The sequence below is a fragment of the Populus euphratica genome, unplaced genomic scaffold (assembly GCF_000495115.2).
Source record: "Populus euphratica unplaced genomic scaffold, PopEup_1.0 scaffold31.1, whole genome shotgun sequence".
Classification (NCBI taxonomy): Eukaryota; Viridiplantae; Streptophyta; class Magnoliopsida; order Malpighiales; family Salicaceae; genus Populus; species Populus euphratica.
In genome coordinates, this window is record NW_011499850.1 from 2107458 (window position 1) to 2126298 (window position 18841).

An 18841-nucleotide genomic window follows, 5' to 3' on the forward strand; every position below is an offset into this window, starting at 1 on the left:
TATAAAAAAATTATATCGATGATAAAAAATTTAGAGACTATACAAAATAATTTTTAGCATTTCACAATATTTTATAAAGAAAATTACAGTATTTTTACCATATAATTTAGCTTTTTTGTTAATAAAAAGAAAAAAAATTACAAAATTAAAATTTTTACCAACTTAATATTAAAAAAAAATCAACAGAGATAATTTAAAAAAAAACTCATGAAAAAAAATATTGTCGCAATTAACAATGGTTTGTAAGTAAAATTACAATACTTTTTTCAATAAAATTGACAAAGATAATATATAAAAGATCATTTAAACAAATATTATAACAATTCATAATATTTTGTGAGAAAAATTACAACATTTTTCCCATATAATTTAGATTTATTGTAATTATAATTCTTAACCATCTCAATATTCAAAAAACAAATCGATAAAGATAATTTTGTAAAACTTATCTGGAAAAACATTAAAACAATTCATAGTATTTTTTTTAATTATAAAACTAAATTCTTAATAAGCTTGATATTAAAAAAAATAAAATTGACAAAGATAATTTAAAAAAAATAAAAAAAAATCATGTTAAAAATATTATAGCAATTAACAATATTTTGTGATGAAAGCTACACTGTTTTTCCGTATGATTTAGCATTATTTGTAATAACTTGTAATTGTAATTTTCAACTAGTTCAATATTAAAAAAATAAAATTAACAAAAATAATTTTAAAAAAATCATAAGAAAAAAAAACATATTAAGAGATATTTTAGCAATCAGTGGTATTTTGTGATAAAAAAGCTATAATGTTTTTTCATGTGATTAAGTTTTATTACAAAGTTAAATTCTAACCAGCTTATTATTAAAAAAATAAAATTAACAAAAATAATTTTAAAAAAAAATATTATAAAAAAACTGGAAAAAAAACATGTGAAAAGAAACATTATGACAATTCACAGTAATTTGTAAAAAAAATTATAATACTTTTTTTACACATTATAACTGTAATTTTTAACCAACTTGATATTAAAACATAAAATAAAAAAAGATAATTTTAGATAAAATCATTAAAAAATATAGAAAAACATTGTAGTAATTAATAATATTTTTAAAAATAATAAAATTAAATTTTAAATCAGTTTAATATTAAAAAAATAAAAAAATAATGTGAAAACATATAGCAGTAAACATCTAATTATATTATTGATTATTATATTTATTATCATTAAATTATATTGTTTTTTATATTTAATGTAACACTTAATTCACTCGTCTTGATAAGTACTATATATATCATCCAAAAAATCAGGCACTTTAGCATAAAAAGCCGAAAGCATCTCTTTGCGATTTCCAGGAAAATGAAAAACGAAAGTAAATAAAGCCAAGAAAAGGAAAAGGAAAAGGATTCTTGATGTCATGTTTCACTCACTTTTCCCGATTTTATCTACAGCTTTAATTCACAAGCATGACCAAATCTATCATGTTATCGGAATAATCACAGAGAGTACTCCAAGTATCCCTGATATTTATCAGCTGATTTCTTGTATTTACTTTTAATGTCTAGCTAATATATATATATATATATATATATATATATATAGTTAAATCTATGTTTAAAACTTATTAATTAATTAAGAGTTTATTAATTCATCGAGGTTGTTATAAAAAAATCATTTAACTTAAAAAATTTTAACTTAAAAATTTAAATTATTAGATGAGATTTCATGATATAATTTATATTATTTTTTAATATATTTTTTGGACTTAAAATTTAAATGAACTCATATTATCTTGTGTTTAATTTTTATCAAATAAATAAAAATGATAAGATTCGAACTTAAAACCATTTAATTAATTAAATTTTGATACTATATCAAAAAAATTATCTCATTTAAAAATTTAAATTATTAAATAAAATTTCATATCTATATTATTATGTAATAGTTATGTTATAATATTTTTTTGCTCTCAATAAAACATCATTAAAAGTAGATCTTATGTCTGATCTAACTGATGAAAAGGTGGAAATTGAAGATACAAATAGCTTCATTCTCCAGAACAACAGGTTTCGTTTTGTGGTGGTCAGCTCCAGCAGATCTTTTGCCAAAGTAGGAGTAATTGCCATTGAAGTTCCTCAGATTCTCTCTCAAAGAAATATCTTATCAGAGACAGAAAGAAGAATGAGGAATTTTCCTGGCATGAGTTAGTGGATGGACCATTAATCAGTCAATTTCTGCTTTCAATTCGAGCCGCACAAAGGCTAGGGCTTCCTTCTCCAAAAGGCACAAAAGTCTACAGGGTGTTCTAACACTTCCGTGTGCTCTGGGTTCCATCCTTTTTGTTTATGATATTGCGTGAGACTTTTCCTTTTTCTTCAGTTTTGCAACCAATTAGAAATCGACAGCCATCTTCCATCGTTATTGCTCGAAGAATTTCTGGGCTGCAAAGTGCAATGATCCGGTAGCGTGGCATGATATGATCAGTAAATGCTTCGTTTTATATTTATCGAAGCTTTCGATATATGCCCTAGCTAGGATGCATGCCATGTAGGTGAGACTTTTCTTTTTTTAATTAAAGTTGATGTTTGGATTAGATTTTATGTATACTAATTAATTTTAAAAATGAACAATAATATAATTTTTAAAAAAATTTGAAGAATTTATAATTTTTAAAAAGCAAATTTAAAGCATAAATAATTAAACTACATCTCTTAGATTTCTGTGTATAAGATTATTACTCGGTAGCCAAGTAATATGTTGTTAATTTTTTATTTAGATAATGACATGGTGGTTTATCATGTGGATTTACCTTAAATAATTTTATTATTATATTTTTTCATTGATAATATTTAGAATTTGTTAGGTTTATTTGATTAGACAACTAGTTTATTAGGAGATAATTAATAATTCTATGGTTTTGTTTTGTTTTTCTATTTGATATTATTACCTAACTTAAGCCATGCTAAGGAGGTTGAAAGCTAAGAAATTTTTGTTCTTTTGAAATCAAGGAAGATCCTCCAAATAACAATCTTGCTAGCATAAAAGGTGAGGGGGTACAACATGACACCCAAGATCTTATGTATAAAAATAAAGACTTTGATGTATAAAAATTAATTATTTTAAGTACTTTTTCAAAGTTGTTGTATTATTGGTTTTTGAAATTTATTAACGTGTAATAAACTTTGTTATATATTGCCTCAAATAATGAGGTATTTTTTTAAATAATTTTGTTATCAAAATTAACTCTAATTGTTTAATAATCTTAATAGGGCACTTTTTTAACTTTGAACTAAAAGAAAAGAAAGGAAAGAGGGAGTGAACTTGGCGAATTTATTGCTATTAATAATATATATCATGGGAAGTGCTTCTGGGTCAGAGCTCCATTAATGTTCTAGTTTTCTTTTCCACTGCAGAAGGTGTGCTGTGCTGGTGTTAGGCAGCTCGATGGACCAACCCAGCGAACTCGGACTAGTTAACTCCACCTATGAAGTTATATCATGGAATGGTTATGGAAGAGGTGCAAGAGTTCGAATTCTGAACGGGGAAGCAATCTCTGCCAGGGTCTACTAGCCAGGCCACCCTCCATTATTTATCTTGATGAACTCCATCTTTCTTCTTAATCTTCCTCCTGGTTTCACAGCTATTAGTTTTCATGCTCTCAAGCTAGCTTCATATTTTGGATTTTCGGTCTGTTCACATGCAAGCTATCCTTTATGGGATTTGTTCATGAAATTTTACTCTAACTCCCCCCCCCCCTCTTAATTTTTCACTGTGTGATATTAGGGTGGCCTTGTAGCCCAGCTGCTCCAAGTTATGAGGCCCTGTAGCCTTAGGCCTAAGAAACAGTAAGGCCCAATAGATCTTTCTTTACTTTTTCTTTAAATGAAACAAAACGTCAAAAACCTTGTCAAAAAGGTTGCATTTATGTAGTTATTAAACCCATCCTTTTTTAAAGGGTGAGTTTGAGAATTTCACTCATAATTCAGAGTCTTACTCGGGTTCAATTTGAATTGATAAAAATATTAATTTTATTAAACTTAGTTAACTTGATAAAATTTAATTTAAATTTATCCAGGTCAATGAATGAATATTAAAAAAAAAAACATTAAATAATTACTTGTGTTGATGTAAAATAAAATTAATCCAAATAATCTAGTAACCTTTAAGTTGACCTAATAATTAAGAAACTGAAATTGTTTTTTGGATTATATATCTAAGGAAGTCTAATAATAAAATAATATATTTTTTTGGAAGATACAAACCTTCACGTATTTCACAAGCATTTGGTACCCCCTACCTAGTTGGTTTGATTCTTTGAACCTAAAATTAGAATGTGTTTATTTTTATATTTGAGATTGAGGTTTTTACATGGAGACCCATAAAAAAAAACTTAAAAAAAAATAGCCTTTTGTGGTTAAATTTTATGCACTAATCTTCAACCATACACGTAAACAAATATAATTTTATTATTATCTCATCATTATTTTTGCATTTCCTGTTAGAATATAAAGAACATATAACCATATCATATTATAAATTAGGCTTGAGCTTGTGTCATCAAATCTATAGAAATGAAAGGAAATAAAGTCATGCATAAAAAATGCCATGGAGAATTAAATCAAGAAAAGAGTTAAGATAAAAATAACTTAACTATTAAGCATTAAGTTTGCTTTTTACTGGTTATGAGTTTGATTTTTTTTAGAGTTACTAATTCAAATATCTATATTAATTAAAGAAAGAGAAAGAGAAGTACCACCTGAATGAATGCCATTGCCGTCGATGATAGGGGATCCATATTAATTAGAGAGAGAGAGAGAGAGAGAGAGAAGGACCAGGATGACTTGATCACCTGAATGAATTCCATTGCCACCAATGATAGGGGAAGAAGTCGGTACAAAGAGAAGGCTGAAGGCTCCATCCACAGCATGCGCAGGCTACCAAATTCCATGACTAGACGAAGTTACTTTTTAGCTCCATTATTGATTAGAGGACATGGTAGCTATCTTAATCACCTCCACAGTAGCGTTGCAATTCCTCTAAAGTAGTTCTATGGCGATAAAGCAAGTGTTGTTCTTGGAATACCTTGCGCAACACAAAAGTAAATGCCCCAGTAAGCATCGGTCTCTATCTGTCCTGGTTTTAAGAAACTCCCTCGCACGACGATGTATTCCTTCCTTTTCTTTTCTTTTTTTTTTAAGCTGAGAGGACCTTTTTTCTTTTATATTTCCATGATAAAGAAAATGCCCATGAACAAGAACATTGCAGAATGGATTTATAAACTAGAACGATGGAGACACTGACACTCGAACAAATCCATCTAATATCATTTTATAAGAATCATTTACGTGTTATTTATTGCTTAATGATTAGGATATCATTAGGGAATTTTACATATAAAAAATAAAACAGATCTCCAGTCTCAAGGTTATATATTTATAATGAAATTTGAACCCTCGATGCTAATAGACCAAGTTTATTTCACAGCAAATTTTATATTTTATTCTTTTACTCGTTTGTTGCTGGCCCTGCCTTGCTAAAAGTTCATTATACAAGATGGCTTTGGATACCGGTCATGTGCCCTAGCCCATAGGTTACCAATCTGGGCCGTACATGTCCACCTCAGCTGCTTTCGACCTTGTTGAGTTTTTTTTTTTTTATATAATATAAAAATTAATATTTAAGTTATGCTAGAGCTTTTAAATAAATAAAAGAAATCTAAGAGTCGGTTGTCAATTATTTCATTTAACCAGATTTAATAAGTTAGATTAATTTAATAATATATATAAAAAATATTAATAACTAACACGATTTTTTTACTAATGATTAATTATAAAATATAAGGTATCAATATCATATTCAAAAAGATAAAATATCTGAATTAATTTCTTAAACTCGAACTCATAAAATTCTAAACTATAACTCAATTATTTCAATGTATAATGCAACAAGCCCAGGGCTCTAATAAAAGCATGATGCGTGTTATTTTTATTTTAATTTTAATTATAATTAGCACCACCAAAATGACTTGCCTGCAAACCACAAAGACGGATCAGTGAAGGTAAAATCTAGCAAATGGGGTGGTGCGAGGTCAGCTCATGAAAGAAAAATGGGTTCAGGTCCCACTGACCACTGACCCGCCATGACAGTCCAGTCCTAACCTCACCTCACTAACCATAGGTTCCCCGAGCCTCGACTTCCTCTATTTTGTTATTGGTGTGTAGTTACAGTGGCTCATGACCCAACCTCTGGTTTATTGTCTACTTGCTTTTCATGAGTTAGAGGACAAAAATCAGATTCGCGAGAGATCAAAACTTGTATGGCCCACGGGAAAAGGAAATCGAATTCACCTTCAGCATGATTTATATTGTAATAGTAATTGTTTTTTGAAAGTAATTTTTATTTAAAAATATATTAAAATAATATTTTGTTTATTTTATAAAATATACTCTTGATATAACCATGTCAAAATCATTAATTTTTTTTTTGAAATTTAACAAGTAAAAATCAAATCACATGAACTGACCATTTATGGATTTTTTTAATTACAATTGCTATTATTTTTTAAAATATTTTTTTATAATTATAAATGCATTATAAACAATAAATGTATTAAAATAATAACTATGCACACTATTGAAAATCATGCCTAAGTATTATTTAAAAGGGGACAGAAAAAAATGATGTGTATTAAGATATTATAATTTTTTATTTGTCAGGTATTAAAAACGAACACAGAGGATCTAGACATAAAGAGTAATTTAGCGGTGTAAACTGTCTGGCTGCTGCAATAAAATATTAATATTAAGATAATCAAGATTATGACTGCATTGTTGTTTTATGTTCTAACTTAATTCATTGTTAAAAATAATTTTTTTTATAATCACCTTATTTAGATGTAGTAGATGATTTATCTAGAATGTGATTTAGAAACATGATCCTAGCATGCGGATAATGGATGTGAGCTTTTAGAGTGATGAAGTTCTTAAAATGGTGTAATTTTTAGAACAATGAAAAATAATTAAAATTATTTGATTAAATAAATGGTTGAAAATATATTTCTTAACAGAAATCAATGAAAAGGTTATTATATTATGTATTGTAAATATCATTTAAATAGGATAATAACATTTACATGTCCTGAGACAAGAGATACAAAGATAACTAGAATATAAATATGTTTGGTTAGAGATGTATATATATAAATAAAAAATAAACCTGTTATTAAAACAGTTTTGGAATGAATTTTAATATTTTTAAATATATTATATCTATTTTTATTATTTTTATCCTTTTGATTTTGATTTGATGCCAAACACTGCTATAAATACATTTAAAAAATCAGAGACAATAACCACCGTTTAAGCTTCTAGTCACGAGGACACTAGGAATTTATGCTACATACTTCAGGTGTATACAATGAAATAAAATAAAATAAAACAATACTTTATATTTATTCATCGATACCCGGAAGCGGGTCCAATGTTTCAGGGGATGTGGCAGCAGAATAGAACAGATTCGATATGATGTGTACATGTGTTTTGCGTGGTGGTGGCTGATCGGCTACTGTCAGATTCTGGGTAAAGGGTCCTCATCTCTCCCCATTGGGAACTGAGATGGTCCAATCAAAGTAATTTAACAAAAGGATATTTATTGGAAATAAAATATTGTTCACACCTTCCTGTATTTATTCGGTTTTTGGTGTATTTTTATATTAATTCGATGGATATTAAATATACTAAGCCTTCGGATTATCCCTTGTGCTCGTGCTTCTCTCTCTCTCTGAGAATCATGAAGCGTGCTTGGGATGCTATCTCATGGACTGGCATCTTCGATGACAGCACCGCTGGACTTTCGATCGAGGAGGTTGTACCTCAAGAACATTGTGTTTAACGTGTTTATCGTGAAGGATGGTATTTTAATAAAGTATAAGTTTTTATATTTCGTATTATTATGTTTTCCTATCTGAAGATAACAATTTTGCTATTTTTATTTATGTAGTTAGTATTGATAGGGTTTATTATATAAAATATTATAATAACTCTTTGGCAAATAAAAAATAAATATTTTAGATCTCTCCATGATTATATTATTTCTGGTTTTTAAAAAATTTAACCTATAACAAACTCGGATTGTTAATAATAATAATAAAAAATGATTACAAAATTGTTGGCGTAAATATTTACTTGGATAATACGACGAAAAAACTTAAATCTAAAGATAAAAAAGTTGATTTTTGAGCTTTAGATACCAAATTCAAGCTGACCCCACAATTAGTCTTTTTTTTTCATGACAAGATAGTAAAAAAAAACAAAAAACTCATTCTTTTTTTAATAAAATGGATAATTAGCATAAATCCGACAAGTGTCAGCCCATCCCTCGGTACCTGGATAGACCTTCTTCACACACCGTGTTAGAATTAAAACTGAGGCGACGCTTCTAGCAAGGCAAAAATATTCTGTAGGGTTGCAAATTGTGTTTTAATTTTTTTTTAAAGTTAATTTTTATTATTTTTTTTGTATTTTTTTAATATACTGATTTTAAAAATAAAAAAATAATATTTTAATATATTTTAATAAAAAAATATTTAAAAAATAACTATAACAACACCAAATAAACATACTTAGAAAATTAGTAACAGGACCAAGAGGGAGACCTGCTTAAATTCTCTTCTTTATCATTTAATTAGCTAGTAAAAAAATAAATTATATTTGTGAAATTCGGATCGGACTGTAAAGTTGATCAAGAACAAGCTAACTTAGAGCTTTGGATCAATCATGATTAAAAAATATATAAAAAGTAAATAGCTTGATTAACTTGATTAAAAATTAAGGTTGATTCAGTGGTATAGTTAAGAATTTGTTATTTTTTTATAATTTTTTAAAACAATCATTTAAAAAATAATTTGGATAGGTTTGTTTGATCTATGATTTAGATCTTCCTACAAGTTAACCCTAGCATGGATTTTACAGCTAGTATTTAAATGTTGAAAAGATAAAAAAAATAATTAAAAAAAAGGAAAGAAAATGTAAGGCGTGTTTAGAAGTGCTGTAAAATTATGTATTTAATTTTTTTTGGTTTTTTAGTTTAATTTATTGTTTTAATTTTAAATTGATTTGATGAGTTGATTTAAAAAATTAAAAAAACATTCTATCATTTACGCTTTAACATCGGCGCAGGAAAGATAAAAAGTAGGATTCTGGAAAGCGTCTAAAAGACGCTGCTGTTGTGAGAGTTATCCGAATAAAATCGCCACCTCATGATGATCAATGGTGTGGAGCAGCACACGAGATTTTTTTTTTTAAAAAAAAAACCCATCAAGACAAATCAAAGCTCCCCAACATTAATGTCCTCACTGCCCACTGCATCGCCAGAATGACATTCTCTCATAGGACCGAAAGTTGAACGGTTTGCGGGTCTTGATGATAAGGTTTGCTGTGTAGTTCTCAAGAAATAAATAAATAAATAAATTTATCTGTTTTAATGCCATAAATTTCCTTGGCTAAGAGAAGGCCTCTAAGGATAAACATCTCTTCAATTTCCTTGGCCTTTTCTGCAATAATAATATCTGTTTTGTTGTAAAACTTGTGTGGGCAACTCCTAATTAGCAAAGAAAAAAAGAGAGCGAGGAGGAAAATGAAAAAAAAAATTAAAATAAAAGCTCAACTTAGTCCCTTGTTATGAGAAGCATATAAGCTAATCCTTGATCATCTATCCATCGATTTTGAATGTCAAGTTGTTAGTTAATCTGTCCACTAATCAGCAAATGGATTGTGTTGCATGCTGACCGTGAACACAAAAAATTTAGGGCTTTTGAGAATTTAATAATATTTTTTTAGGATATTTTTGTTTGAAAATATATTATTTTTTTTTAAAAAATACTTTTAATATTAATATATTAAAATGATCTAAAAATATCAAAAAAATATTAATTTAAAATAAAAAATTAAAAAACTACTCTTTAAACACAAAACAAGCAAAAGCAACCAAGCAGATATTATCTTGTAATAAAATGTTTCTGTAAAATACTTGTTGCTCAAAAAGAATTTTTTAATTTTAATATATTAAAATTAAAAAAAAATCTAGAAATGGAAATTACACACTATCACACAAGCAAGGTATTTAAAAAAAAACTATAATTCAAAAAATATTTTTTTTTTAAATTTTGATAGTGATATATTGAAACCATAAACAAACAACAAGAAAGCGAAATTACACCCTCTCGAGGAAGCAAAGTGCTTTCTTAAAATATTCATAATTTAAAAAGTAGTTTTATTTTATTCTTTTAATATTAATACTTTAAAATCATAAAAAAACATCAGAGACAGAAATTACACACTCTCAGGCACTCACTATGGCCTGGGCGGGCGATAAGGGGGTGTGTAGTCGGGTGCATCAATGGCCAAACCAATAATCATTAGAAATATATTAATGTTGATGGGATGTTAATTAAAATAAGAGATGATCTCTCGCAAGTTTTACTCTTCAATTTTATTTTGTCAAGTGACACGTCAACTTGTTTACCCTTAACGCGTGCCCCTCCATCCACAGTATAATAAAATAAATAATAAAATAAATAAATAAATAGTAATCTTTAGTTGTCCTTGTTATTCCATACTTCACACATTACATGGTATTTGATACCCGTTGTTCTCCAATTGACGGCTATTATTTATTGTTCAAAGACATGGCTCTATAATAACAATGAGTCCTTTTAGATTTTATGAATTATTTATTGTTGACGATGGTATGCAATTTTTTATTGCTAGGGTTTATATATAGAATGTTGAATATGACGTTGTTTTTTAAAATATTTATTTTTCATATTAATACATCAAAATTATTTAAAAATAATTTAAAGGTAACATCCAACTCAATAATTTTTTAAATATATTATTGTTGATGGGATGTTAATCAAATAATAGACAATCTTATACAAGGTTCGCACTCCACAAATAATTAAGCTTATACCTTATTTTTCTAGGTGTGAATTTTATGACGACAAGTGACATGTCAATTTTTTAAACCCTAGGTGCATGCCCTCCCCATCCATAGTTAAGAGAAAATGGGCAATCCTCGGTCGCTCCTGTTTTCCATACTCCAACCCTTGACATTGTATTCTATACCCATTGTTTTGTTGTAGTCAATTTTCCCTTGAAAGGTGATTTGTCTCAATAAAAAATTAAATCAATCTCTCTACCTAGTAATTGTATATAATGATCTTGATTTATTTTTTTAGCCAAAGTTTTTCTTTTCATTTTATTATTACAATGATTAAGGGTATTTCAATGTTAATTTGTGTGTCAAATTCCAATCTTTTTAGATGAAGTTGATACATACCCACCCCTTAATCCCCTTGTTTTTGCCTAATAATAATATTGCATTGCTATCCTTAATTTAGCAGAATATGGATAAACCCTACTAAAATTCGTAACGAAGCAAATAACTTACTTATATTGTAATATTGTGTATCAAAAACATATTTTAAAAACTTTATAAAAAAATAAAAAAGATTATTTATCATTTTTATTTTTAAATCATTTTAATATATTAATATTAAAAATAAAAAAATCATTTTTAAATTATTTTAAATAAAAAATATTTTTAAAAATAACTTCTGCAGTAACATCAATCACTTTAACAAAAAGAATCTCTAATGCATCCAAAAAAAGGAGAATATCATCCTCCTACCAAAAACAAAAATCTAATCTAGTCCCCCAACTACCATAAATACCCCAAGTTTGAGCACAAAAAACGCATATTCCCAATAAGCTTCCAGAACCAAAAATAGTAAATTTGTATTCAACCCGATGTGCTGTTTTTGACTTTTACCATCTGGCTGGCCCTCCTTTTTATGAGATCCGTCATTCCCTCACTATAAATAACACTCTCTCTCTCTCTCTCACCCGCTCATCATATCACACCTTCCTCATCAGTAGCACTCACCTCTCTCTCTCTCTCGCTCTCGCACACTGTCTCTATCCTGCTATTGAAGAACTAAACAAACAAGATAAAATCAGGGTTTGGTAGGGATGGGTTCGCCGGTTTTGCCAGATCTGGGAACGGAGATTCTGATTCCGGTATGTGCCATTATCGGAATCGGATTTTCTCTCTTTCAATGGCTGTTGGTCTCCAAAGTCAAGCTTACACCGGGTTCGGCGGCGTCCAATAACAGTCGAGGTTCTGGAAAGAATGGACATGGTGATTACTTGATTGAAGAAGAAGAAGGACTTAATGACCATAATATTGTTCTTAAATGTGCTGAGATTCAAAACGCCATCTCTGAAGGTATAATAAATTATAGTAATATCGCTGCTCTTTTTTTATTTTTTTTTAAGTTTGGTGGTTTTTGGGCTTGTTGAGTTTAGATCCCTGCTTGATATGGTGTTTTGGTTTTGAAATGGAAGACAATGAGCTGTTTTTGCTGGTGAAGTTTGGTTATTCTACGCAAGGAATTGCTTTTCTTGTGTATTTTTTTTGTGAAGGGTTTTGCATGCGGCTATATCTAGTCAGAGCTCTATGTGCTGTGGAAAGTATGGTTTTTTTTTTTTGGGATTATTGTTTTGTTTTACTTGATAAAGTTTATTTTTTTAGTTAAAAGAAACAAAATCCAGCTTTTATATTATTATTTTTATAATATTTTAGTCGGTGGAAAATTTCGAGATCGCGCAATTCTTTTGTTTCTCGTGTTGGAAATATGGTAATAATTTTTTAATGAGAACGCATGGTTAGGCAGAAAGATTTTGGACGTTTGGTCATAACATCAATGGTAAATGCGATATTTTCTGGCATGTGTGCTCTGGTGTTGATATGCTGCCACCGACCAGTCAACCCTGATTCCTAAGGGGTGGAAAATGGTAATTTTTTCCCTTTTAACTTTATAGTGTTCCTTGAAATTTTGCTAGATCTACAGGTCTTGATGATGTTATTGCAAATCTTCAGTAGATCCAAGCGTTTTGCACATGGGTTTTTTTTTTTTTTTTAATTATAGATTGTTGATAAAGTTGATTAGTTGCTCTTGGCTTTTTTAAAGGATTTTTGTGGTGAATTTACTTCCCTTTGTTATTATTTGCATTATTGACTGTGAGAACTTGGCCTCATTTTTTCATGTGCTGAAAATTGCTTCGAATGATAACCTAGGATGTGAAAACCAGAAACCAGATGTTTAGGGGATCGTACAATTGTGTCTTCTCGATCTGTCTTTGACAGATGGCTGATAGTTCTCGAGTCCCTTTGGTTAACTTCACGCTTTCTTGGTGAATGGTAAGCTATGAAGTACAAATCACCTTTTTGAAGAGGCCATATCCAGGATATCTGACATCTTGACATATGTTCTCACTGTTCAATAATAGTGATTTCTTGCTTATAGATAACTGAAAATTTAATCGGCATCGACTTGCTATGTTTTCTTGTATTGTATCCTTTTTGCAACATAGTGGTCTTTTTACTTCATCATTACATCATTATGTTGTGACAGTAATTTTTCGTTAATATCATTTTTTTATACTAATTATGGATGCGGATTTTTTTAACTCTGCAGGTGCAACTTCTTTCCTTTTCACCGAATATCAATATGTTGGAATTTTCATGGTTGCATTTGCAATCTTGATTTTCGTTTTCCTTGGCTCTGTTGAGGGATTCAGCACAAAGAGTCAGCCTTGCACCTATGACCCATTGAAGCTTTGCAAGCCTGCTCTTGCCACTGCTGGGTTCAGCACCATATCCTTCATGCTTGGTGCCGTCACATCAGTGGTTTCTGGGTTTCTTGGGATGAAAATTGCCACCTATGCAAATGCCAGAACCACCCTGGAGGCAAGAAAAGGAGTTGGGAAGGCTTTCATCACTGCATTTAGATCTGGGGCAGTCATGGGTTTTCTCCTTGCTGCAAATGGTTTATTGGTGCTTTACATTGCCATCAATCTCTTCAAGCTCTACTACGGAGATGACTGGGAAGGGCTTTTTGAGGCTATAACTGGTTATGGACTGGGAGGATCTTCCATGGCTCTCTTTGGCAGAGTTGGAGGAGGTATCTACACCAAAGCTGCCGATGTTGGTGCTGATCTTGTTGGCAAGGTTGAAAGGAACATTCCTGAGGATGACCCAAGAAATCCTGCTGTAAGTAATCCTCTGTAGAAATAACATTTTACCTTGAAAAATGACATGATTTCATGTCTGGGTTGTATCTGATTTCCTTCTGTGATTGCAGGTGATTGCTGACAATGTAGGTGACAATGTTGGTGATATAGCTGGCATGGGATCTGATCTTTTTGGATCATATGCCGAGTCCTCTTGTGCTGCCTTAGTTGTTGCTTCCATCTCCTCTTTTGGAATCAATCATGAGTTGACTCCAATGCTATATCCTCTTATTGTCAGTTCTGTGGGTATCATTGTTTGTTTGCTCACCACCTTATTTGCAACTGATTTCTTCGAGATCAAGGCTGTGAATGAAATTGAGCCAGCACTAAAGAATCAACTCATCATCTCCACTGTTCTGATGACTATTGGAGTTGCCATTGTTAGTTGGATTGCTCTCCCATCTTCCTTTACCATCTTCAATTTTGGAACCCAGAAAGTTGTCAAGAATTGGTAAGTGTCTTTCTAGTTTAGTTTTACCATCTCTCTCTTTACATTCAAGGAGTATTTGCTTATAGCATTGAATTCTACTTGCAGGCAACTCTTCTTGTGTGTTGCTGTTGGTCTCTGGGCTGGTCTTCTTTTTGGATTTGTAACTGAGTACTATACTAGCAATGCATACAGGTAAGCTTTTCTCCCATTCATTTCCCCCCCTATTACTTTCCCTAAATAATTAGTTAACTCGACCTTTTCATAAATTTGCAGCCCTGTTCAAGATGTAGCTGATTCCTGCCGAACTGGAGCTGCCACTAATGTTATTTTTGGGCTTGCTTTGGGATATAAATCTGTCATTATTCCTATCTTTGCTATTGCAGTCAGCATTTTTGTTAGTTTCTCCTTTGCTGCTATGTACGGTATTGCTGTAGCCGCCCTTGGAATGCTGAGTACCATTGCCACTGGCTTGGCAATTGATGCATATGGTCCCATTAGTGACAATGCCGGAGGTATTGCTGAGATGGCAGGAATGAGCCACAGAATTCGAGAGAGAACTGATGCCCTCGATTCTGCCGGAAACACCACTGCTGCTATTGGGAAGGTCTGAAAAATCTCTTATCTTGAGTTTAAATCACTTTCTTTTTAGATGTAGTTGACATCTGCAATCTGCAATCGCCTTTAATTGTCATGTTAAAATGCAGTTCTGCATGTTTTTATGCATTGATGTGTTAGTGAGTGGTTTACTGAAATATTATCTTATGGGACCGCTTTCAAGTGGTGCTCTCAGCACGCAACCAAGGAAATAGGCATCTTGCCCCAGCAATAGTTTTGGATTTTCCCCTGTTTTATTCTTTGGGAAATGAAACTTTGGATTTTTTTAATTTTATGATCAGAAAAGTTGGATGCTTGCCTTCTTCTTGCAAAGTCCTGGGACCACTTCTTACGTAATCTGTTGTCAGATGGAGTCATTTTCGCAGCAAAGTGCATTTACATCTTTAGTTGTAGAACAGACATCCTTAATCTCTTTTGACTGAGAGGAAGTATTTGGCAATGACTTGTTGCACTGACAGGACCTAAGGTTTTATTCGCAAACCTCTAAATTATCTTTGTGCTGCCTTTTTCAGGGCTTTGCCATTGGCTCTGCAGCTCTCGTCTCCCTGGCCCTATTTGGTGCCTTTGTCAGCCGTGCTGCTATTTCAAAAGTTGATGTGTTGACTCCTAAAGTTTTCCTTGGTTTGATTGGGGGGGCAAAGCTTCCTTATTGGTTCTCTGCCATGACAATGAAGAGTGTGGGAAGTGCAGCTCTTAAGATGGTTGAGGAAGTTCGCAGGCAATTGAACACCATCCCTGGCTTGATGGAAGGCACTGCCAAGCCTGACTATGCAACCTGTGTCAAGATCTCTACTGATGCTTCCATCAAGGAGATGATCCCACCTGGTGCACTTGTCATGCTCACACCCCTTATTGTTGGGATCTTTTTTGGTGTTGAAACCCTCTCCGGTGTCCTTGCTGGGTCCCTCGTGTCTGGTGTCCAGGTAAAGGCTAGTGGTTAACAGAATTTCTCTAGTTACGTACGCTTGAGATTATATTTACTGAGGTTTAGGAGTCCTGTTAACATTTCTGAACATTTATTTCTCCTGTGTCAATATTTTAGATTGCCATCTCTGCCTCCAACACCGGTGGTGCATGGGATAATGCCAAGAAATATATTGAGGTATGCGTTAAGTTGACGCAATCACTCCTTCATTTGTAATTTGGCATGCTGAAATCGTGGTTTTGTAATTTTAACATGCCCTGCATTGTTCTGTTGGAAACAGGCTGGTGTTTCTGAGCATGCAAGATCTCTTGGCCCTAAAGGATCAGATCCACACAAGGCAGCTGTTATTGGTGACACCATTGGGGACCCATTGAAGGATACATCAGGACCATCACTTAACATCCTCATCAAATTGATGGCCGTTGAATCACTTGTCTTTGCCCCATTCTTCGCCACACACGGAGGCCTGCTCTTCAAGATATTCTGAGCAGTAAAAACGGTCCACCAGTCCCATCTCTACTGTTTTGTCCTACTGTGTTTCTCCCCTCAAAAGTATATGTGTAGTTCTTAGTTGATGATGGACTTTAAATCTCTCTCCTGACGTTGACTGGTGGAGAATCTTTTCCCTGCTCAAGGGGCCGATTACGGTGGTGATAATCAATCTAGTGAAGAGAGCTGGACAAAAAGTTGTCATTTTACTTTCTAGCAAGAACAGTTAAATTTTTGCAAATCTGTCGCAAATTTTGATTGTATTATGCTTTCTTCTGTTTGAGTTGCCTCTATTTTGTTTTCCTTAAAGATGCAAGTTCAAATTTGAAAACACAAATGGATCCTGCTCCTGGCTAGATATCAATCAGCTGCAGTCATATGCGCGGTGCATTTGGAGTTTGTTTAATTGGAAATAATTAAAAAAAGGAATGCATGGGGGAGGGTCGCAGCAAAAGGGACAAGTTCTCCACCGTAGCTGGAAGGGCACGTGGGGATCGGGGAGTGTTATAATGCTATCTCAGAAGGGGGTTTGCTACTTCCTTTGTCCTTTTGAGCTACCATGCCTCTTAAGGTTGTCTTATTCCCTCCTCGGGCAAGTACGGAATTTCCTATCTCGAGCATCGTTATCGAACTTGGTTACTAGTTTTTAAATCGGGAATCCATAATACCGTATAGTCTCAAGTTAAATTTAACTAGTAAAATTCAATTTACTTTGTGCAAGTTTAATCAAGTTAATTTTAAAATTAAAATAATTCATACAAGTTGATCTGATAATCTAATAACTCTATATTTTTTTCTAGTTAATTACCAAACCATACAGCTGTACTTATGAGCTCATATGATTATTTTAGGTTTCTTATTTTCTTACTCTCGGTGAAATACCTGATTGTTAAGGCCTAAGGGATTTTCTTTCTTTATAAGAAAGAAAAAAAATAAAAAAAATACATGCATGTCTTCAGAATTATTCCATTGATTATTGTTAGCAAACATCCAAACATACATATAAAAAATATAATTAGCGTAATTAAATAGCTGATCAGAACCAAACAATATTCATCTTTTACGGTACAAATATCATTTGACATGCACGAAGTTACAACTACAAAATTAACTCCCATGAATTGAAAATTAATTGCTTTTTTAAAGATATCAAAAGCCTACCAAAATATGAACCTTAAAAACCTACCAAAAAATGCTTATTCTGTCATCTTCATCTTCCACTTAATCACTATTAGTAAAGCCAATAAAATTTTAATCAATGCTTCATAATACCTTTCAAGCATCGAAATATCATTTTAGCAGTCTGAAGATGAATTTTGATTGAATGCTCCATGTATCTACTAACAAGACTTACTGAATATATTATATTTGATTTTGTTATTGTTAAATACATCAAACTTTTTATATTTTATTCGTAAATAGCACTATCAACCTTATTTCCTTTACGATCCTTAACTAATTTCAAACTAAACTCAATTGGTGTGCTCACTAAATTGCAATTTTTTTTTAAATTTCTCAAACATATTTCTTTTAAAAAATAAATATATGGGCATTTGACTTAACCATTTCAAAACCAAGAAAGTAATGAAACTTTCTAAGATCAAATATATCAATTTCATTCATCATGAATCTTTTAAATTTTCCAAACATGGTCCCATCATTACTAGTGTGAATGAAATCATCTAGAATATAAAAAACATATTTTCTCCATCTTCAATTTTAATAAAAAATATATGCTCGTGTGATCGTTTTTTAACTTCAAGAAATAAGCTTTTATATAATTGTAATAAGCTCTTAGAGCTTGCTTTAGCTCATAAAAGTTTTTTTCAACTTATATATCTTATACTCATGACTAAATTTCACATAATAAGAAGGTTGATAAATGAATACTTGTTTTTGAAGATCTTCACATAGAAAAGCTGACTCTATATCCAACTAGAAGTTAGGCCATGAATTTTGAGTTGTCAAAGCAATAATCAATCTTATTATATCATACCTTGCAACTAGAGCAAAAACTTCTATGTAATTGATGCACACTCTTGCTTGTAACCTTTAACTACTAATTGTGCTTTTTATTTGTCAATTTCACCATTTTTCTTCAATTTGTTTTATGCACCCATTTTGATCTTTTATCCTTTTAGAAGTTCCGTCAACTCTTGTTTTTTTCAATGACATCAATTTCATCATCCATAACTTCTTTCCACTTTGTTTCTTTAACAACATCTTTAAAAGTCATAAGATTACAATTTGAGAATAGAACAAAA

The 18841-nt window shown here is 31.2% G+C and overlaps 1 protein-coding gene across 1 annotated transcript; it reads left to right on the plus strand.

The window, feature by feature from the left end:
- Positions 1-11904: 11904 nt before the first annotated feature.
- LOC105121078 (pyrophosphate-energized vacuolar membrane proton pump-like) lies at positions 11905-16879 on the plus strand. Its single transcript, XM_011019575.1, has 8 exons — positions 11905-12271; positions 13524-14098; positions 14190-14569; positions 14654-14740; positions 14822-15152; positions 15676-16086; positions 16206-16265; positions 16369-16879. Exons 1-8 carry the CDS (start codon positions 12016-12018, stop codon positions 16573-16575), a joined length of 2307 nt encoding a protein of 768 aa, XP_011017877.1. The 5' UTR covers positions 11905-12015; the 3' UTR covers positions 16576-16879.
- Positions 16880-18841: the final 1962 nt, after the last annotated feature.